The sequence below is a fragment of the Rhopalosiphum maidis genome, chromosome 1, assembly GCF_003676215.2.
Source record: "Rhopalosiphum maidis isolate BTI-1 chromosome 1, ASM367621v3, whole genome shotgun sequence".
In the NCBI taxonomy this organism is placed as follows: Eukaryota; Metazoa; Arthropoda; class Insecta; order Hemiptera; family Aphididae; genus Rhopalosiphum; species Rhopalosiphum maidis.
This window is the reverse complement of record NC_040877.1, coordinates 73,515,555-73,541,290: the sequence shown is the minus strand read 5'-3', so window position 1 is coordinate 73,541,290 and position 25,736 is coordinate 73,515,555. Positions and strand designations below refer to the sequence as shown.

The window sequence follows — 25,736 nt, the reverse complement described above, 5'->3', positions numbered from 1 at the left end:
TTATATTACAAGATAAAGTAATAATTTTTAATTTATTATAATTTAACTATCTATACATAAGACTATGTGCCTTCCACTGAAAATCCTGTCTACGCCATTAAATGTAATATTAATATATTATTTCATACTAGTATTATAAAATGCACATCATTTACTTGCTAGCTTGCTATACTTATACGTATCATAATGTTTGTATTTTATACCTACCTGTTTGATCGCAATGTTTTGTTTTTATAATATATTATCATTCTGTTTCGAACGCAATCCATTATGCGACATTTCGATACAGACAAACCCTGAACTTTCGTAATAATTTATTATTTTAATAAACATATACTATAGTGGTGAAATACGTTTGATAGTATCGGTGACAGTTATTTCTAAAATATAAATAATATATTATATAAGCTAATGAACAACGTTTTTATATAAGCACAGGCATTGCATAATTTATAAATATTCAAACCTATACCAGATATTCAGATCATAACAGAATATAAAGAAAAATAATAATGTTGAAAACCTATGATAACATTTATATTTATATATATATGTGTTAGTAATTAGTGTCTAGTCGTAAATCTAATACTATTTCAATGAGCATTATTGATTTTTTTTTTATGTGTTGGGTTAAAGTGCCTAATCGTGTAATATTCAATGAACTATATAGTTTAGACCAAAATAAATAAATATATATATAAGTATGTTTTATGATTGGTTTTTTTTTTACTATTATTATTATTGTTGTTATTTATAAAGGAAAAACTTAATGATTTGTTATAAATCATTATTATTTATCTACCTATTTTCATATTACCATAACATATAGGATATTAATATAAAATATTATAACTTATTGTATTCTACTATTTTTCCAAAAATTTTCTTATAAATTTAAATTATTTAACTAGTAGCAAAAAAAATAATAGTACAAAATATTTATAGATAATTAAGCAAAATATTACTAGTAATTTGTATGTGTATCAGATAAAAAATGTTAAGTTTTTTTTTTATAATATACCAAAATAAAAATGTGAAAAAAATAAAAAAATAAGATAAAAAGTAAGGGAATAAAATAAAATAGGGATATTTTTTTATAATGTATAATTTATAATACTATTTACAGACACTTTAATCCATATCAGTGTGAGAAAAATGTTATACCGTTGAGTAGTACAATGTTTTTTATTATGTTTAAAAAAATACATGTAACTAGCTGTTGGATTACAATATTTAACATTTTAATAATTTTGGAATGAAAAATTATTTATTTTACAAATATACTAGTCGTAGTTTAGTGATTTCAGTAAAAATAACATAATTTAACATGATATTATATTATTGTTAGTGTACACCCAACTCCCCATATAATATTATGTGGTTTCAATGTATGTATAATTATTTAAATATTTGCGTTATGATGTGTCTATTAATACATCGACACTCAGTAGCAGATATTATCAGGTTTATACTGGCTACTAAATACATGAAACATACTTACATACCTAAATGGCAACGACAAATAAAGATAGAATAATAGAATAATAGTACAGTATACCTTATTTTGAGTATTACTAATATAAATAGTTTATAATTATCTTTATCCATATGGTGATATCCATTGTATGAAAACTTTCTACAGTAAAGGTATAGCACATAAAATACATTTTCATAAATTTTTAATTTTGCACCACTTAACCATATATGTTTATTTTAATTATGGTACTCGTTGTAAGACCACCTGTTTATACTTTATATAATATTATGATATGTATATCACAGAAAACGTCTATTTAACTAGCACGATCGTTGTTGCTATTCATAATGTTATATACAGTGTAGTGTGTTTATCTTTTCGCTTTCGTCCTCCACCACCCGCGTCAAAACATTGCCATTCCAAAACGCGCTCATCTCTCCTCTCGCACAGGGGTGGTGGAGTATCGTCTCTCAAAAATTCTACCTAGAAAGAATCCGCATGCAAACGTTTACCATGCTGTCAAAAGGCCATAATCCGCTGGGTTTCGATTTCAATCTCGAAATGGAGATGAGCACCGTTGCCGCTGCTTGTCGTGTGTAAAACCCCCACAGAGGCGAATCGAATGCTTTTTAAGAAAATAATCCCCCCAAGGAATATACGTGCTGGCTTCTGTGTGTGTGTAAGTACGACTGAAATAGGCACTCGGGCGTTAGACGAATGGATTGTAGTGCGGCGTAGCAGAGATGAAAAAAGCCGCAAAAGGCCGACATAGTCGAGACGCGAATGACAGACGGGTGGATGGCACAACCGATGATATAGGCTGAAGCAGAGAGTTGATTCTTTTCCTCTTCCGTTACCTCAAGAGTGTATGTGAGTGTGTGTTTCTGTGTCCACCAGCTGTATATAAATATATTATATTATAGTGATTGGATTGATGATAGCTGACGCGAATGGTTGCTGATAGCCAACTTCCGAGTAAAATTCCGGAAGAAAGACATATGATAGCTTATAAGATACCAGTACAACAAAGTTGGCTATTTCAGATGTATAAGCAGCGAATAAAATATGTTATTAGATTTTGAGTTCACTAACTGTTATAGAACGATCATATGATTTATTTTTATTTTCTATGCGTGGTATTTAATTTAGTCTTATTTTGGCCTTTTTACAGTATACCTATATAATATAAATATACATCATTATAATAAACACAGTAAGTAAAATAGTAGGTACTAAGTAGGTATATTACGTATCTCGTATAGTTTTAGGAATGAATATATTTTGTTTACCACTTAGAATTGTTATAAGGTAGGTAATACTTTCGTGACTAGTGACATTATATTATGTTCAGCTAGATAATTTAAGAAAATTTCGTGTACAATGGTATTTAAATCGTTAATTGCTTTTTGTGACGATTATGTGTATATGTCCACCGGTTGTAACACTTGTAACCAACACTAATATAGTTATATTGTATCGATGATGTAGACGCTACATATTTGACTTTCGAAAGAAATGCCTGAGACAATATTTTATATTATTTATTCACATATTTAGATAGATATTTATTCTATATGTTTCTTTGTATTCGATTGTCTATTGATTCATCTAGGGTGTAAACAAAATATTTTTCGCACAATTTTTGTTCGGTTTATGATGTTTAATGTTCTATATAAATTTAAGTATTTTGTTAACATTTTTTTTTCACCTGATAGATAAGTAATTTATTTAGAGTCCACGAATGCTATTCATATATAAATCGTATTAATCGTGAACAATTAAAATTAATGTTAATAGTTCTTTTCGACTATCGTCTAAAATGGTGTAGTTTTTGCAAGTATTTTAGTGTCTAAAAACGTTTTGGGAAGTAAGACTTTTAAAAATACGAATTTAATGGAAGCAATGAAAAAAGGTATCTAACCTTTTCCAGTCGGGTGGACATTCTCAGTTATTCTTTGACAGCCATTGAACCTAATGGTGCTATAATAGTGCCCTTTGAGTACATGTGTTCTCTCAGTCAACGTTAAACACAATTTCCGAAAAAAAACCTTATGCAACCATAAACTTAAAGCCAAGTGTATTCACATTTATTTAGAGTATCCAAAAAAATCAGACATTGTGAAACATGATTTTTCAACTTTTACTTAGTTGTTAACTTTAAAATTTAAAAGAATGAAATAATTATCTCTTTTTTAATCTGTTATTGATTTATTATCTATATAAATTTTTATTTGCACTTTAACTGTCTATTTGGATTACATTTTTGAGAAGTATTTGTAATTGTATGTTTTTTGTATAAAAATATACAAATGGCCATAGAAATAGTCCAAGAATGGCATTAAATAATAAACAATTTAGTATTACAAAAAATACGTATTCACTAGATTTATATGACTATGCAAATTCCTCTGAATCATTGTTTAGTCCTCTTGAATTTAAAATAGATTCGAAATACAAACGACAGTTTAGTAACAAAAAAAAAAAAAAAAAATACTATTTGAACATTGTGACATATAACAATATCGATTTACTCTGAGAAAATAATATGTACCCACAACTCTGTTTGCTGTCCTCATAAAATATTATAGTGATTATAAAACAATTTTAAACGAATTGCGACCAATAAAATGCAATTTAAAAAAAATAATTTCCTGAATCATTATAATTTAAGAAACCATAACGGTGTTACAAGTAAATCGTTTTTAAGAAACCGAACAATAGAAAATATGATAAATAATAAAATAACTATAACTTTCTAAAAATGCCTCTGGTAATCGAGTATAATGTATATGAACTCAATTATAATATAACCTATAAGCTATTCTAATGTTATTTTTCATAAAATTCGTATTATACTTAAAAGGATTTTAATAAATAGTTTAAAGGAGTTATTATTATTATAACAATTACCTAATGTATACAATACTGTTTACAGTTACTTCTTTTTCTTTTTTATAAATTTATAATTTAATAAAACATTAACTGTAAAAATTGTGTTATAAATAATAACACAATATTATAAGTAAATAGTAATTAATAATTGCTAATTATTGGTATCATCTAAATAATACGCGTATATTATTAATAATATATTATAATATTTATTAATACTGTTATATTGAAGTATTAAAATTCAGTAATCCTTATTTAATTGTTTTCGTTTTCAATTATACTCAGGTTTATCCGTACGAAAGTAGACAAAATCACAAATTTCATTTAAAATACGGACGAGTGAGATGCTGAGATCGCTATACGTGATCTGCATATCGTAATATACATATATATTATATATACTTACAAATATGATAACTATATATTATATAATATATGTTAACTTAGTATTTGTCATTTTATACGGAGTATTAACGATAGCTTATTTATTTTCCATATCGTTGCTCCCACTGAAAATATTATCCCTATTACCGTGAGTTTGGTGAAAATAATATTTTTATTTCACGATTAACAAAAAAAAAAAAAAGTTATAAGAATAAACGGAATTTGGTAGTATTTACTAGATATTTCTTTAGAGGACCATTAAAATATTTCTCGTGGGCATATTTTCTTTTATCTTTTTGATTGATTTTACGTCTGTTAAAAACAATACAATTGAAGTTTTAAGAATATTTCAATGTATTTTATTACATTTTACTAAATTTACACAAATTATACTCTTGCGTGAACCGTTTAGTTTCAAGTTTTATGTACAATAGTTAAAGCCGTTAACTATTTGTTTAACTATATTATTGTTGTTATAACTAAGAAGTAAAAATCGTTTTTATTTTTAGATTCAACTTTATGGTTACAATACTGATCTTTATTCAAACATGTCCGAAGCCCAAATGAAATCTCAAGGTATTGTGGGTGTATCACTTATGGTCCAAGTGAGTTATAAAATATGTCCTGTTACTTTATAAACGTACGTCTTCTTAATTATATTTTTAACCTTATAGATTGGACAAACAACGAATTCAGAATTTCAAATGGTCACCAATGAGTTCAGTAAACTGTTATACAAAGGTAAGTTAATATTAGCAAACAGCAAATTAATTATGTAACTGACTTGAAAAATTAAAAAAAAATTCGTTAAATATCGTAGAATCATAAAACAATAATAAATTAAAAACGAGTGCAACAGAAGATGTTATAACTATTTAAAAAAACATAGCGTCTTATTGTCATTTGATAATTGTTATTAATGTTTATATCAATAATATTTGTGACATTGTCGTACTTTTGTAACACCGAAAATATGAGTTTGTTGAAGTCAATATTGTTGGTAAATACTACATAGTATATAACTATATTATATTATGGGTGATTTTATAAACATTAATTTATAATTAAAACATCGGCATTTTAGGCGCGTTTTGTTACTTTATTAATTTTTCTTATTCATAATTTTAGTAAAATCATTTATACGACCTGATTTTGTAGGAGTTAAACAGAGAAATACTGCATTATATCGTCCTTAATTTTAAGTACAGCTCTAAAATCACTTTACAGTCACTTAACGATTTCAGCATTAATGTGAACGTGCTTTGTCGTGTAATGTGTGTGAAAAACAATGAGAACAAACTGTGCGGTGCTAAGTCATTTAAAAACTTTGTTTTTGTCTTGAATACTACTATGGGCACACATATATACGTATATTTATGTATACATAAACATAGTATTTATGTATAAAGTGCGTAAAACGTAACGCGTAAAAAAATTATTTAATGTGATATTGTTCGACGACTACCGTTTATAATATAACAAAAAATATCTCAACAGAGAAGATAAAACAATCGATAAATAATATGCTATAAATAGGCACTATATATAACTCAAATATATTTAATTTACATTGAGTTATAAGTTATGAAGGAATCATCATACTACAGATGTGAAATCACTGTACAGTATCGTATTCAATTTTATGACTTGTTACCTAACAAATTAGTTTTTCCAAACATTACTGTGTTTTTCTGCGTTGTATAATTTATACAATTGTCTGAAAACATTATTATTTAGTAAATGAATTTTAATTTCATAGGATTATTGCAAAATACAAAACCTATTTAAAACAGTGCAATTAAAATAAAGTTTTTTGTTATAAAATATTATGAATCAATATTTAAAATATTTCTCAGAAATATTAACAAAACAAATTTGTTTCTTTAAACTTGATTCATTCTTCTTTAACTTCTTTTTTTTACGAAAATATATGAACGAATTCGTTTTAAATATTTATTTATTTCATGAATTCCAAACATTTTACAATACACAAGTTAAAATTCGTCGAGGTATATATTTAAGAAAATCGTTTTGACTACAGTATGCCGTAATGAAATATTTGGCGTTTTAGACTTTCGACAACCTGAAACTTGTGTTTCACTATGAGAACTTTTATTTCCAATGATAATTAGGTATATACTTACCTGTGTTAAAACTATAGTTGTATTTAATATTTTGATTTGAATTTGTGTAACTGGTTGTATTGATTTTATCGTAAATATTTGTAAAGATAAGTAGAGACACTAAGTTTACAGGCATAATTTATATTGTATTTTGTTATTAGTCTTTTGTAAAAAAAATTGATTTATAAATAATTGTTATGTCGAAAAAGCAAAATAAAATTAATTTTATGTTCAGAATAAATTATAAATGTTATAAATTGAATAATATGGTTTTGATTTCACTCTACAGTAGGTGGACACGGTGCATTACGTTATTATGTGTTTAATTGTATCGTTTGAACAATACAGTTTTTATCTCATGATATAAAATTATGTAGGGACTATCCTGATACATTTAAAATGATTCACTGAATTTTACAATCGATTTTTAATTTTTTATTAATGTAATTATTAGAATTTAAAAAAAAGCTACAAAAATATGATTAATTTAAATTCTCTGAACAGTAAACTTAAAAAAAATGATTAAAAAAATATAAAAATTGTAGTGTTAGTTTATGTTAAGTACTAAATATTATACCTTGAATAATTAAATTACAAAATTGAAAAATTATGTTTTAAGTACGTGGTGTTACAGTGATATGTTTTATTTAAATCATATAACATGCTGTTTACAGTGAGTACTTATAGTTGTTTCAATTTTAAGATAATAATTCATAAGCATTTTAGACCATGGTATTCCAACGAAATTTAAATAAATGAATGTATTCATAAAATAATTATAATAACCTTTATTACGGTAAAATAAATTCAAATTTACACAATGAAATAAAACAAAATATAAATTACAGTAAGTAATTTACTATAAAACAATTACAGTTAATAATACATTTCTTATTTTATTAACAGTTGATATAAGAATACATTAAGACAAGAATATAGACATATATATTTAAATATTAGGTAACGATTTATTCGTAACATTGAGTAAATTGATTTTAACATTAAGAAGTTTTATTAATTCAAAATTATCTAAGACACTATCCAATGAATTATCTAACAACTTATATCTTTTGTCCAAAATTTAATGACATAATAGAAAAAAACACGAGCAATATTGTCATTAGAACGAATTATTTTTTATTCTCTATATATCATACTTGCATAATTGAACTTGGAACGTACTAGATAAAATATAATTAAAACTGAAAGATATCCTAGGTGGGTAGTGGGTACCATTGTATAAATATTGATACGGTAAAAGATCACGTATAAAATATACATAAAACCGATTACACCGATACATTAATCTGTATGTATATATGTGATATATTATATATTTTTTCATAATTACAATTCGGTGTAGATTTATCTTGCTTTATTGGAAGCAATTCTAGTTCTAAACTTAAGTTTGTGTATCTAGTTATTTAAGGTGCAATTTTGTATGAGTTTACAGTGTTTTTTGAGCAATTTTAATATTTGTGAGGCGTAGAAATCCTCTCTAAATCGTTAGTAGGATACGACGTTTGTGTGCATTTTTTTTTTTTATGTGTGGAAAACCTAAAATAATCGTCAATAAACGATCGAAACTGACGCTTACCACTTAAAAGGATGTTATACTCCAAAATATTACTTTATGTAAAAAATACAATTTATTTCAAGATCACGTTTTATTAAATAAAATAATATTAAAATGAATATATGAATATGAAGTTATACGCATATTATAATATGTTTGTGTTTCGGTTTTGATCTAATTTTATATAGTATCAACTCTATTAACTATTATTAATATGATCAATATAATATAATCAATATTTGTTTTTTCGAATTGAAACTATTACGGTATTCGTTGTCGTGAAATCTTGTTAAATAAAAATACAATATCACATAATATACTGTTTTGGCCCCATTTAAATACAATATATTTATTGCACGATGAAAACAACGCTCTCTTCCTCCGTTCGAAAATATACCGGATCAAAGGTCTGGAACAAATATATTATAATATTATATGCCTTATGAGCAAATGACAATTTATTGTTTACATTATAATAGTCAACATGACAGAACGCAATTTATTTCTATATTAATAATTGAATATGTCAACCTACATAATACCGTGTATAATGTAATATACCGATATACCGATGTCCTCGATTAATGTAGTTTTAGATATTTATCCAAAGTTTAAATTTAAATAATATAGTGTACTCGTGCAATACCTAGAGAACCATTATTTCAGGCACGTAATAATATTATACGAACGTTTCAATAACTGACCATAAACTCACAAATATTAATAATAATATTGTACTGTATAAAAAAAAAATATAAACACTATTTATGTAACGCTATTGTTATTATTTTTGTTTTATTTCCATAAAATATGTCCGAATTTATAAAAATAAAGACATATTTATATTTTGAATGTGAAATGGCGGCTACGAATATAAGTGCGATGACGTTTTAAAATGTCATAGGCCCTTATAAAATTAATGATGTTTAATTCTCTGTAATGAAATAGTAGACCCAAGTATAGTATTGTGTGAAGTGTGCTCCGCTCTGCACGATAACTCGTTTGAGTTGTTGATTCGAACTCGAAATTAACCAAATTTATTGAATTAGAATAATAATAATAACTGACCCGTTATAGCCTTATAGGTTTAAAAATATATATTGTTCAATACTATGTTATGCCATTTATTTGTATAAAAAACATGGCCACGATGTATAGAATTATTTTTCATACATTATCACCCCTATTTTTTCCTTTAATAATGGATTTATTTAAATTGTGATTTTTTTTATTTTTATTTTTAAGTATTCTTAATAGTCAAGTATTATATTTTAAAATACTTCAAATGTTATGACGTTTGAGAGGATTCTATTTCGATAAAAACACTATTTTTTAAAAAATAAATACCCCATTTTTCCTGTAAATTGTAAAGCTGATATATTTTTTTAAAAATAATTATGCATACAAATTGAAATTCAAACGAGTGATCTTTTTGAATTATTGAACTTTATTTGTTTATCAAAATATTCGATGATAATAGTATATTTATATTAATTAGTTGTTTTAAAATCTTTAAAAAAGGCTAAATATGATGCTTAACACAAATTTAAGAATTTAGAACCATTCATTTAAAATTTTTATTTATATACAATGTATATTATACATAAATATTTTCACAAATAATGTTGTCTTATACTTTAACAATAAAATAGTTAGGTTAGCAATTAAACAAATAAGTTTGCATTGCTATAAGAAAATAATTAATAAAATCAACGCCTTTAATTGTTTAAAATATTGTCTCTAACGGTATAATTAAAAATTCAAAAAATCAAAATTCAAATAAATGTATTATTATAGTATAATATAAAATAAAAAGGGGGATGAGATTTTTTGGTCAATCACTCTATAATAAATTTAGATATATACCAAATATATAATTTTGTTATGCTAAAGTAAATAAACTGTACTTTTTAGTTTTTAGTAATAGGTAGTAGGTTTAATAAAAAATCAAATACTGTAGACATTAAACGAAGAATTATTTATAAGCACATAATATATTATATTTAATGTATATATAAAAAAATGTGTTTGAAAGTACGTGTGCGTATTACGTAATCACATATAAGTGTACACAATATTCATTTATACATGTCGTCTTTAAAGCGTATACAAGAAATTCTTGATTTAAAAAGAAAAATCTATATAAGGTACGTCTTTCAAGTTATTCGCATATATTTTATGATATTTTATATAGGTAGTTAGAATTGTATTATTGTTGTTAATCACCAAAATCTTTGATATAACATCTATATAATACATAGATAAATATCAAAATATTCAGTATTTTTATTATATTTTAACTATTATTATATGAAAATTCATAGTAAATAATATAAAAAGTATAAATTAAACCTAGATCAAAAATGAATAAAATTTCTATTTAAAATAAGTAAAATAATACAAGAATTCTTGCTTATCTAAACTATATTTTACCATATAGATATGTTTAAGTTTATTATACGTCATATTTTGTAATACAATAGTTCTAAAAAACTATTTAATGTAACGTGGTTATAAATAAGCTGATCGGCTAATGAAAGTTGTATGTGATATGAACAATCAATATACGTAGCTACAATAATATTTTAGATGTTTACATTTTCCTTAAATATGGTTATTTATAAATAAATAATAACATTTTATTTTAATTATTTACGATAATAAATCAGATTGTTTCTACAAACATTACAATTTCAAACATAGAAATAATTGTTAATAATTTATATTTTCTTAAAACTTAAGTTATGTTAATTAAAATTACAATTAGCGTTTAACACTTACGTATTTTATTCTTATAGTACCTATAATTTACTTTTATGTGGTGAAAATGGTTACTTTAAAATGTCGTGCTTATGTTCATACAAGTACTAGAAAAAAATGTCAAAAGCCGTTAATTAAGGACAACGCGATAACGTGAAAATAAATTGAAGTGTGTTGTATGTGAAAGGTGGTGATAGTGCGTAGGTATTTTATATTTATTTTATACTGAAAAAGATAATTTTGTCAAGTAAATTTTGTTTTTTTTTCAACTCAGTGTTAAAAAATATTCGTATATATATAATATGCAATATACCTACATGTAATAACTTCATTTCAGATAAATTTAATATTTATTTCACTGGAATATTAATTAAATTTTAATCAAATACTAGGATAAAAACGAATAAAATTTTTACTAAAAAATAATCTTGGTGGTCACTTTTTCCGTTGTCCAAACTTGTCCATGTACAATACGATGTTTTACGATCATTAAAATTATAAAAGTAGAAATATTATATAGATTTTAATGAGATTTAAGACCATTTAAGTCAAAACCTGGTTGGATTGTTGTGATCTTGAGCGAAATGATTAGATCGCGTGAATGTTTTGCAATAATAATCATACCATGTAATTATCGTTCAAAAATCTAATCGCTTCGACAACTGCTTAGTGCTCATCCCCGATGGTCATTAAACACAACCATTGGCGTTGGTATATACAACAAAGCTTACAGTGTGTTTTACCAAGCATTTTAATTTCCATTTCATAGTTTAACTATAGATAATAGATATACATTAATAACAATTATAATTTGTTTTTTTTATACATTTTCTAATAATACTAAAATTGCATATTTTTTTAATACTTCAATTTTTATTCCAGGGTTCTATGATGATAAAAATTTCATTTTTAAAATGAGAACCTTTGTTTTTTAAATCACGGGTGAAGTAATGAATTTATTGATTTTACAATGATGTGATTTTTTTCTATCATCATCTTCCGGGACAGTAAAAATATTTCAAATTTATCATTTAAAAGTGGGTTTTTGAAAAAAAACTGGATACAATTTGTATTTGGGAGGAGGAAAGATGAATAAAAATTACGATATTTATGTTTTAATACCATATTACTAATAAAAAAAAATAATTGCTTATAGCAATTTAGATATTTTTGAAAACAGCATTAGAAATATAGGCTAAGATTTAGATGATTTATCAATTAATTGTAATTTAACACATCTATTGCGGTATCTACTAAATGTCGAGATACGCACAACATCTAATATAGAATAGAAAAACTTTTCTGATGTTTTAGTGTTATGGTTGTTGAGCTTTTGAACAGATATTTTTTTTTTAGTAATTCATGGAAACAATTTATTGATATTTTGTTTATAAAATAAAAATACTGAAAAAAATTTTCTATATATTAATTTACAGCAAAAAAGAGGTAATTTATAAAAACATGTTTTTTTTTTTAAAAATATTTAAAAATATGGCATATAATATATAAATTTAAATACCACAAAAAAAATTCAAATAAGCGAATTATTACATAAATAAAATAAATGTAAATATGATGATTGAATCACTCTGTATATACGCATCATAGTGCATAATGCAATATCATCATATTGTTTTGTGCGTGTGCAATATTATTACTATAATGCGCGTACTGGTAAATGTTTACGCGTGCGACTTCTTTGTGTACTGTTATTGTTGTGTAATTACCGTGTCGAAAACGTAAGCGTCCGTCAATTTATTCGCGTGCAATAGTAATAATTATCTTGGTGAGGACTACCGCACCGTCACCATAGTATATGTTGGACGGTTTAATAGTAATGATAATAATAATATCGCTATACGTATATAGGTAGTATAATAATTATTGTTATATTATAATACATTAAAATTATGACTTATTTTATTTTCTAACATAAAACAATCGCATATTTTCGATGCGAGACGACCATTCTGTTATTTTGTATGATATATTATTATAATGCTCGACTCTGTGTTACACTATGGCTACATATTCTTGATTATTTTTTAAGTAAAATTATATACCCGTTTTAATAGCCATTTCATTACAAATAAAATAATAATATAATATTAGAGTGCGTACGATAATAATAATAATATACATACAAAATATAATAATATTATATTATAATATAGTTATTACATTGTTGTAAACCCTTAAGCAAGTTTTGCCTATCGGTTTGCTCGTTTTATTACCCGTTCAAGTGGCTTTGTTGAAAATGAATACATTTTTTTCTCTCGTATAATATTTCATATGGTTAGTCATAAAGGTACCATAAAAAAGTATTTATTTTATATTTATAATAACCATCATTCCGATTAAAAGTTACTATGACTTATAATCAAGCTGTGTTTAAATATTATTTAATACATCCAACTTCCGTAATCTACTCATATACATACTACACAGGATATTCTCAGAATCAACAAAAAAAGCTTGGACGATGGCGAATAATGATAAATACTGTTTATAAAATTACTGGAATATACTCTACAATTAAACATGTTACCAATATAATATGTTTGTTATGCGTGTGTAATAGAATTTTGCATTTGAAATTGGGTTTAAAAAAGTTGTTGTTTAATTTTTAACATTGTATATCTTGAATTGGCTGTATGCGATTGTATTGTTATATACAATGAAGTAAATATGAATATAGATTGCAAAATTATGAATAGTAATATTTGAATACACTATAAAATTAAAATGTGTTGTAGCTAAAATGCCTATCCAGAACGCCGTACGATCAGAAAAATAAATTGTATCATTAAAATACAAAATATAATATTAATATTGATAATAGTTAAAATAAATAATGGATGGATTCTTCATGCAAGCATAAATAACTTCCTATTCAATATATAATTCTCACTTATTATAAAAAAGATAATTTATGGATTGTGAAACATATTTAAAACAGACAAAAAATATTAATAATGTTCAAATACGAGATGTCAAAAAAATATATCAATGTTAGTATCAAACATAAATATGAAAAAATTGGAAAATTGAATTAAAATGCGTACACTTAGTATACCCAAGTGGGTTTTCATAGATATCCATACTTATTTTTTATAATTTTAAACTGTAAAACATGAAAATTACCACATGAATATATTTTTGTCAGATTAAAAGGTGTTTTATATAATATGTAATTAATGCAGATGGGGTGTTTTACATCGTTTCGCGAGATGTTAATGGAAATTATTCATGGCATTAAAATAATTAATAAATTGTTTTTCTAATGCATTTAGTATTTTAAAAAAAGCTTCTCATTCATCTACAGTGATGAACACCACTTAATAATGTATACAAATTTTTAAGATGTTTCAAACCATAGGATTTCATTGTAATATAAAATATAAAATACATATTATATTATTACATAAAAATAAAATGTGATTTTAAGCTTTAGTCGTACTTTACTCTATTCGGAACATATGATTATAGGTATATTTATATTTTATATATAATACCCGATTATTCTTAGATTCAAAACTTTATTTTTAAACTGTTGTCCCGTGGACTTTTATACGGTAGCAGCCAATACAAATGATATTAATTGTTTTGTGGTGGTATGAATGTGGTTTATTATAAGAGTAGTGTACGTGGGTAGCTTGGTAGGATTCAAATAATGAACAACAATTATAGAGACTACGAGTATTCAATTAATGTCGAGAAAATTATAATTGACGAAAATCTCTCTGGCGGCTATATGTATACTCAAGATCAGTGGTAGATTCCCGAGAGAGATGACTTTCACGTGTAACAGTGTAAGTAATGCAGTACGAACGTGTGATTATCATACTACTATAAAATACGAAGCTTACCATGTGTATCCTAATAATAAGAATAATAATAATAAAAAGAAGAACAATATAATAATAGATGCTCTGATCATTGTTCAATTAACCGAAAGACGTCACACCGATTTGCCTGTAGACCACAATACTCACTTGCGCTTTATTGTGTTATAGATATTTATTATATTATTGGCCGACCATGCGTGTACGGTTCCCATTGTGCGTGGAGCACTTATACAAAATGTCGATTTGGGAAACGAAAAGACAAATCCAAAAACATGGCCTTAACCACACGCGCACACATACAATCACATAATATAATATTATTATATATATATACTAAATAGGTAAGGGTAAGATTGTGCTGACATGGATGGGTGAGAGGGTGAAGAGGTGTGTGTTGGGTAAAACATCTTTACGAACAACAGAAATTTATTTGATCAGATTTCCCCCGATGGCCACCCACCTGACCGTGACCGTGCCATTGTTTATGTCGACGCCACCACTACACTGTTATATAATAATATATTTGCTGAGTCTGTGCGTAAAGTGTATTTTAAAACACTATACCTATAGCATGCTGCTACTGGTGTTGTTATAGTATAGCCACAATGTCTAAAACACGTTTTCCTATAGAGTGTTATTTAAAAACACACTCTATAAAGCACGTTTTAAAATCTTCAAGCACTTATCTAATACAATATATCAGTAAACAATAATCTTGGTCAATTAAAAATGGCGTCTTTTGTTTTTCAAACATTTTTTTTATTTTTTTTTAACCTTAACTGTTACCTACTCACCGTTGCTATGTGTAATACAATATATAAAAACAATTAATCAAGATAGGAAATATTTGGTTAGGGTTCTTGAACAGCGATAATCAAAATCTTTTTTTAGTTTTTAACATGTTTGAAACTAGTATTTTTTTCTTTAGAAATAACTAGGTACCAAGCTTAATGTCACTAATAAATGGCTCCTTAATCCCGTAACTCCAATAATGCTTTTATCCTCTACCTCACATATACTTATTGTGCTTACTTACATAGATTTTATATTTTACATAATAATAGTAATAACAATAATGAAATAACTAGTAGATATAAAGCTGCCCTTTGATATAACAAATATGATAGAGCAGATAAATATATATTTATTTTAACAATTATGATGATGTACTTAATATTATTAAAAATATGTATAGGAATATGAATGGTGAAACTAAAAAGGATGTACGTAATGTATTAATTTAATATAAGAAATATTTTTCTTAAAAAATCATCGCTAGAGTTATTTATATTCACTTAATAGAGCTAGATTATAGTATATTATATTTTTTAAATTTAATATAATTTAGAATTGATACTAAATTGTTATTAATTGCATTTATTTATATCAAAAATATCGTAATAGAACATTTATTTTATTTAAAAAAAAAAAAATAATAATAAGAAACAATTTGATTTTTCCAATGTTATTGTATAGTTATTTTCAAGAAAATTGTAGTGATATATTCCCAAAAAATCTGTCAAAAGTTTTAACGTTATTATTGTAACGATCGCCATATTGTCGTGTCAAATTTTTACTTAACCACACGTTCCTTCCCGACAAAATAAGATATTGTTATTATTACGACTCGCTGTCACGAGGCTTTCCGTTAATATCGAACGTAATAAAAAAAATGGGGTTGGATTTTTTTATATTAATTTAAAAAACGACGGAGTATATTTTTATTTATTTTTTTCAGAGCTAGGGTTTGGATGTCTCGAAGAAGGGTTTAATTTTTTTTTAAATAATAACATTAATATATAAGGTACCTCGTAATAATAATACCAGTAATAAAATGTAATGATAATAACGTAAAAAAAATAAACTTTTGTAGACAAAATTCAACATTTGCGAACAATAACAATATTAGACAACAATACACAAGTCATTATTGTGGGTGCGAGGAATGCAAGGGGTTAATGACCGTGGAAAGAGCAGAAATAATTAAAATCCGAATCACCGACAAACCCCTATATAGCCAACCGTTTTGTCCAAATTATGTATACCATGTTATTATTGTTATAACAATGCCCTTCTAATGACACACGCGAATCAACAAGAATAAACAATACGATCGTTAATTTAAAAGCTATTATAGCGAAATTTAACGGTTTGTACATCAAGCCGAAATAGCGAGATTTCATTATATCGTTTTACTCATAATCGGCAATCGTATAAATAATGGCATTTCAACTTTTCATTTTCGCTCGCCGACATTGTCGTTTTGTGATAATATTATAACTATAGTTATAATTATAATATTTATAATTATAGATAAATATTGATACCACTGCTGTAATTAAATTATTCTAGATTTGTTGAATCTTATAATAATCGCGGACTTTTGAAATAAATATTTTTACCAGTATGTACTCAATATTATAGTATATTAATACGATTTGCTTATAACGTTCTTTATCAGTTGACTTGTCCACCACAAAAGCAATATTTTGCATATTTTATTATAAAGCCATATTTTAAACAGTACTAGTAATATTTATTTTATGTAGTGGTATATCAATTTATTTTTCAAATAAACTTTAAAATTTAATAAAACTTGCTATTGTTATACAATTTTTTTTTAATTATTAAAACTAATAATTGAATAAATATTAAATATCTACAAACCACACTCGAAAAAAAAAATAATAAAAATTTACCTAAGATTCATATATTATATTAAATATTATTCAAATATTATTATTATAGATTTACAATGTTTGTTGTAAATTGAGGAATACGTGTCGACTTACAGTTCCATTACTATTGTTATCGTGGCAACAGACAATTCTTTATTTTATATTATCTGCACGAGGATGTTGATCTCGTCTTTCTTTCTCAGTCTTTTTTATGACCGAATTATTAATTTCGCCATTATAGCACCCAGTATAGTTTTGCAGAGTTAAACCTGTATTTGGTAAATTTAACCGACTTCCACACAGGTGTTTTCTTTTTCTTTTTTACTTTGGTTTAAAAAACACGAATAAATAAAAAATGTTTATTGTCATCCCCGAAAACAAGAAATGTGGGAAACACGAATGATTTTCCAATTTTCACATGGCACGCGACAACGAGGGTTATTGTACAATGATTTAGCGACAGTTTGAAATCCAATATTCATAAACTCTAACTGCCGCACCACATTAAACGCCCATTTATAATAATAATAATAATAATAATAATAATAATAATAATATAACATTGTATCTATCTTTTCGTTCGCTGTGAATTTTTATGTTTATTAGACGAAGCGAAACATTAAACACATAAAATATTATATTATATTGTTGATGATGCGACAGAACACGCCGCAGTGCAGTGTATGTAGCCCACCACTTAATGTGATAATGTATGATGAGGGTGGAAGAGGAAGGGAGGAAAAAGTTTACAGCTATAACGAGCGATAACAATTATTATATTATTATATTATAGTATGATATAGTCTCGATTGATTGACGGAAAAATATATCGTTTTTAAATCGAGATCATCCGCGAGAGTTTTTAGTTATTATATATACTATAAAGGTATCTACTTACGCTTATTATGCATTATTGTATTTAATTATACCTAATCTTAATCTATTACATTCGTTTGTTCAGCAGACATTTTTAAAATATCGTTATTAATGTTATTATTTAACTAAAATTAATTTTACTAGTTGACTTTTTTTTTTTTTTATATTAAAATTTGAAATATTAATAAACTAAATGTTGAATGACTGTTCTTATTTTATATGTATATTATGTTAGGTATATGATTTCAATAGCAATAACAATTTTTATTTACAAAGAGTTAAAGAGTAGGTTTTTAAATTTGAAATAGTTTTGTTTACACGTATTTATAGAGTAAATACAAATAGGGAAATAATTCTGAAAATACAACAAATAATCAAACGTAATTAAATATATTGCATAGTTATTAAAATAATTGTGTAAAATTCAAATTTAGCGCAATAATAATAATAGTAATAATAAAATATACATCACTCGACAATTTATATTTACAGTTAAATATAGGTTAATTGAATAATTACGATAATTACAGTTTGGGATAATAATCGATATTATGTATATGTTATTGAAAATATTTAAATATTTATATAGACATATAATAAGTAGCTATATGTACGTTTTAGTTGTATTTTACCCGAGTGTTAATACAATTATTGCCCACATATTTAATGACCACACAACATTGCTGTTGTGTGCCTTTGTGTTATTGTACAGAATGATTTACTAAACACACTTCTGTTTTTTCTTCTTGTAATTAATTTTTAAATTTAAATTTCTGATTTTTTAAGTATACCCGCATCTTATCGATCATTTATTATTATTTTTTAATTGTTATACAATTTGAGAAATTTTTTCTATAACGGTACTATAACTTATTTTTTTCAAATAATGATCAATTTTTTCCTTATAAATTGTAAGTCAATGATTTTTTTGGTTCTTATAAGTTATAATGTATCAAAATTAAAATCTAAACGAGTAGTTTCTGAGTTATTAAAATATATGTACTTATTTTTAAAAATAGCAAATAAGATGTTTTAAAAAAATAAGATATAACTTGCGTAGTATACTCGTACAATTTAAAAACGATTCCTATTAATATAAAAAAAAAAATGTTACTATCACCATAGTAGCATAGTGGATTGTTTAATAAAATAAGATAATTTTAATATTTTAAAACATGGTCTTTAAGTATACTTAAATATTACAAAAATCAAAATTTAAATAAATTCATTATCGAAGGAAAAAAATTGGGTTGAGTATGCTTGGTGAATATTACTCTATATATATCGGTATAACAACGTTTATGCGGGTAATGTTATACACTATTGTATATTACGCACATTGCGGGTGAACGTCATTGCGTGTCGAAGTCTTGAAAGGGTAGGAGCGAACAGAGGTAATGTTATGTTACGAGACGATTTGTTTTGAGTGGTTTCTTTGACGTCTTTGATGTATATATATATATATGTTGTTGATCACACGCGGCGACCCTTCGGCGACCGCTTGTTTTACAGACAATTTTTACGACCCATGAGTCACTCCGTAAAATTACATACTATATATACACAACAAAACACAAGCAGACGATCAAAACACGAAAGCCAAACTATAGTCTGGTTTTATCGGAGTTTTCTATAGTATAGTACTTATTGTAAACGCACCACTGATTAAAACAGTTTTGGCGAGTATACGACGACGACGACACTAATACAACCGATAGAAAAAGGAATTAAAAGGAATTTATGTTAAAAGAACGACCAGTTGACGGCGTCTACAATTAACTAAAAAAAAAAAGAGACGAAAACGAAGAATGAGAGAAAACGTTAATGCCGTAGACTTTAAAAGCTCTTTAAGATGCCATAACTCTACGTGGAGTCATAAAAATCGGATTCGCGCGTTCCGAGCCTCCACGAGGCGGAATTTATCGTTCAATCGGTTTAAAATCCTTGTAAAAAAAAAAGTAAAAAATAATAATAGTAATAATAATAAATAAGTCAGATAAATAACGGCTGGCGTAAAATCGATTTTTAAACATTTCGTTACGTGTATAGTGTATAATATAAATATTATATATATATATATATACATAATAATATACAGCAAGTATCTTGTTCTTACTCAAAATAATAATTATTCATTTACATCAGTGAATCGATCGGTCGATAAATGTATGATATGCACACAGACGAATATAATAACATTATAGTATTATAATCGCGGTCGTATTTAGTACAAAATATAAGTAGCTTTCAAACGATTACACATACGTCATATCAAAGCTCTACATTATAGTATATTTAATATTCATATTATAGGTTTTTGTAAAACAGCGTTGGCTTTCACAAATTACAATGTTATTAAAAACAAAATCAAACATAGTAATAATAACAAAATATATTTGAAACAAAATGCTTACGACACGAAAAAATCTTTCAATTTCTCTAAAATATTTCTTGAACACCTCTCAGTGTATTATAATAATACTCTGTTAAGTGCTTATAGGACGATTAAAAAATAACACGTTATGTACCAAACGACGTTGACGCCACGTAGTCGAATACCATCACGTTTATAAATCGGGTTTAAATTCTAGTCCCACTATATATTAGCGAACGCCGGATCGTTTAAGATGATTGGGTGGGTATAAAATGTGATTTTGCATAAAAATATTCTTCGTGTTATACCGTTAAAACCTGACCCACATGCACAAATGTGTTATAATAATAATCTATACTCTATATATACGACTTGCAGATCCTGCCGACCACTCTGTATTCACGTGTATAAAATGTGTTTAATTAAAACTTATGAAAATGTATTTATGTTAATAACAGCGCAAACGCCGGTCTAATGATTGAGGGTGAATTAAATAGAATTAATGTTTTATTCAAAGGCTTGTTAGAGCTTAGACTATTAAGTTGGTGCATCGTTTTTGCAATGTACGGTACAGCATCATTAAAATTGAAAATTATAATATTTGTGGAATAAATAATAATGCGCGGTCAATAGGTGAGTTGGGGACTGGAAGAATGACTTCGTCAACGACCAACTTGTTTATATTTTATACACAAAAAATTTGATTTTCCTTAGTTTTTTTTTCTTTACATTTTATTATTATTATTTTTTTTTAAAGAATAAAATAACTTTCCTGTCCTCTCATCCCTCCGCAGTGATGAAGGTGCACATAAACATTATGTATATATTATTATCATTTTAATAAAATCGTTGACCGAATCTTACTTCATGGCCTTATACCATCTTAATGTTTACTTTAAAATAACTAATAGACTTTTATCATCAAATGCATTTTTAATGTTTCTATTTGGATTTCAGTGAAACATTTTTTTCCACACAAAAAAGAGTATTTAATCAACTATGTAGTAATGTTGAATGACGGTAAATTCATTTAACGTTTCAATCTATAATTGAACTTGGCGGAAACTTTGTACTAGTTGGGTCATATTCAGAGTAGTACCTTTAATACTATTACTATCAGAATCGAAAACTTTCTAACTAAATCAAAATGTAACGGTTCAACGATATTTAAACAGTATTTACACGTAAAATTACAGTGAATTATAATTTTAATACTTTGTATTTACATTATTTTACCCTTGTATTTAAGTTACCTGCTATGTTTATAAATATAATATGATATACTTAATCATGATAATATTATAATATAGTAGACAAATAACGAGTGCAGTACATTAAATCGTTATGTTTTAAACATATTTGTTAGTGGTTGAAACGAGTTTAAAGATTAAAATACTAAAGTTTTAAGAAGAACATTATTTAGTAAAAGAAAAAATTCAAAAAAAATTAGAATATAAATTTGACGTGTGCTCATTACAATTTACGAGCCATGTAATTTAAATTAAGTAAAAATAAATACAAGGAAGATAAATATATAATATATATATATTATCTATAAAATAACGTTAAAAAACTACCAAATGGAACTAGTATTTAATATCAGTATTTTAAAGAGAAAAATAACCGATGATGAACAAATGTCGATATTATCGATATCGATTTGTTCTGTGTTGTATACAGACTACAAAGTGTACCTGCAACTGCCACCTAAATGGAAAACATAAAAAGTAAAGACAGTTATAACTAATAATATTTATCAATATAATTAATATTATATTTCGTTGCATCTTTCTTAGTTTTTTTTTTCCACACATAAGTATTTTCTATAATAATATTTAGAACACAAGTAGATACTATTTATGTATTAATTACATTTAAATTAGTTCTAATTGTTGTAAAATATCAATTTTCATTTGAATTACAATTTTACAAATTTTAATTCATTATATTCTTTTGCCTCACTCAATACTTACACAACTCATTATTTTTGAACATTTATTTCCAATAAAATTCTTTGTTATTGCTTTAAATTCCAGGAATTTTTGACCGGCATTATCTTCTATATAGGTATACACTTAGAATTTCCTTATTTAATTTTTATACGCCTAACTACAGACAAAATAAATAACAGTAACATAATTGTTATTCAGCTATATTTTTGGAAGACGGATCATTTATTCATTTGTATACATTATAAGACATAAATCGGTGCAGAGGTTATTATTTTTTGATTACCTAATTGAAAAGGTAAGGTCGAATATTATGAACATTACGAGCGATTCTAAAACAAAATAGGTAAAATAAAATATTTATTTACTTGTAGAGTGTTTAATATATTATAATAGAATGAAATCACAAAATCAATTAAAACAGAAGAATAAAATCATCACTTTTGTTCGTGTTTTAATAAAAGATGGGGAAAAGTAATTTTTATAGTGTCGAACATAAACCGAGCGGAAGTTATGTGTCATGAATCGCATTAACAATTATTATTATTGCCATTATAATATTATCACCCATCGGTAGATTATATATGTATAGTCCATTAAAAGTTCGGTTTGCAGTATATAATCGCTGACCGATACCGCTATCCACAATGGTCGTAACATTGTTATTATTATCTCTATACAAATTAATTTAAATATTTTTGCGGAATTGGACGTTTTACTTTAAATATTTTTAATTTAACAAAGTACAATAAAAAAAAAACACAATACAATTTATAAAACAATATACTGACTAACTATAATAAAATTAATTTGATATTTTAAAATCGATAAGTAGTTGCGATAACATATCTACAAAATAGATGGTTGAATTTTGGATAAATTGTCGATTATCCACTTGGTATACCATTTAAAATATATAGGTGTCTGCGAGGAGTACTTATACGAGTTATCACTCGAAGTATATCACATCACTTCAACTATATACTAACAATAATTCAATAAATCGTAAAAACTGAAAGCTATTGGTGACCGAAGCATTTTATTTCACTGGTTATCGATTAAAGCCGAAAGGTATTAATCATTATTTTATATTTATGCTGTAATCAAAAATAAACAAAACAACGAATATAAAGCTCAAAAAGTTTGAATGACACTTATTTATTTGTTATTTTGAAAAAATCGATTACAATCTTTGAGATTTAGTAAGGAGAAATATTTATCATGGGTCTTATGTGCGTATCGAGATCGTGAGTAGTCTCGGTAAACAATATTTTTCGAGAGCTTAATCATGTTGTAAAAGTTAAAAGCTTTCCGAGAAAATTTGAGTGATACGGGGATTTCACTATAAAAAGAATCTTCTCTTCCTGTCAGTGTAATGTTTCAGTTTCGTGACGTTTTAAAAATACTTCTATAACCATGTAATATTATATTGCGCATGTGCGTATTTTTAGTCAAATAGGTATTAAAATATGATAATATATCAATATTCAATATAGATTATAGAATAAGGATATTGTATATTGTGTTTAAGCGGAACGACTATGCGTCGCAGAATATCGATCTTATGACAAATAATCGTTAATATGTACAACGAAGGAACTTCACGTTCAAACGAAAATTAAATCCAATTAGCTGTCTTTGAATATAATATTATATTATATCTGCAATATAACCATCCATATATATATATATACGAGTATAGGCACAACTTGCATAACTATCAACTTTTGTATACCTAAATAATATACAATATCGATGTTCATATATATATACATAAATATAAAATGTCACACGAGTCCTCTCAGTGGACCCAGTGCTTATTATATATATATTTATATTTATATATATGAAATTAAATAAATAAATAATAATGTGTCTTATATATATTGAAAAAAAAACCGTAGACACGGAATAAATATTATGTAATGTATACCTCCAATTATAGTAACTCACTCTTGTTGTCGGTGCAACAAAATATACATCAACAGTTACATTAATAATTTAAAACGATGTGAAATAAATTCATGAAGATTATATGACAGTTATTATACATTGAAATTGCATTTGAATGTGTTAGGTTTTTATATTTATACTACATACACGTTGTGAAATCGCGTGTTAAATTTAGCTGAACCAAAGGAATGGTCTATATTATTTATTCTTTTACTCTGTCGGCTAATCACAATTTTTATTCTAATAAAATGTTCGTACAAAATAAGATACTAACTTACTGTTTTACTGTCTATAAAAGACGATTATAGTGTAGTTTATTTGAGGTACACATTTTTCCAGTTAATTGTTTTATAATTTAGATTTATTGGTTTAAACGAGTAGAATGAATAAGTATTAGGTACATTTATCGGTAACACGTCAAAATATCCTAAAAACAAAATATTCCGCGTAAATATTAATTCAAAATGTAAACCTTTTTATAACATTTACATAGATATTAATACAATACAATATATGTATAGAATACAAAAAAATAAAAATTAAAAAATATTATATTATATATAAAATTATTATAAAAAATGTTAATTAAATAATTTTATTTAAGACTTAGCTCACGGCACGCATTGTAGGTAATGATATAAAATTCCATACTATACCATTATTAAAATAACGAATAACATACATTCACTTTAGATAAAGTTTGATTATTACTTCTTATCTTAACTTTTATAATAAAGGGTTAACATTTTAAGAAATAATTTACGCGAGGTATTTTGTCGGGGATATTTTGACCGGAATATTTTGTCGTAGAACTTATTTATCAAATATAATATGGTAACGATTTGT

The 25,736-nt window shown here is 25.6% G+C and overlaps 1 protein-coding gene across 3 annotated transcripts in view; it reads left to right on the top strand.

Moving 5' to 3' along the window:
• The window catches only part of LOC113547851 (carbonic anhydrase-related protein 10), a 103,297-nt gene that overhangs the window by 56,805 nt on the left and 20,756 nt on the right, over window positions 1-25,736 (top strand). For all 3 annotated transcript variants that reach the window (XM_026948385.1, XM_026948384.1, XM_026948387.1), the window contains exons 6-7: window positions 5,263-5,358; window positions 5,428-5,494. In XM_026948385.1, coding sequence (XP_026804186.1) covers window positions 5,263-5,358; window positions 5,428-5,494 — 163 coding nt within the window. The remainder of the gene's footprint in view (window positions 1-5,262; window positions 5,359-5,427; window positions 5,495-25,736) is intronic.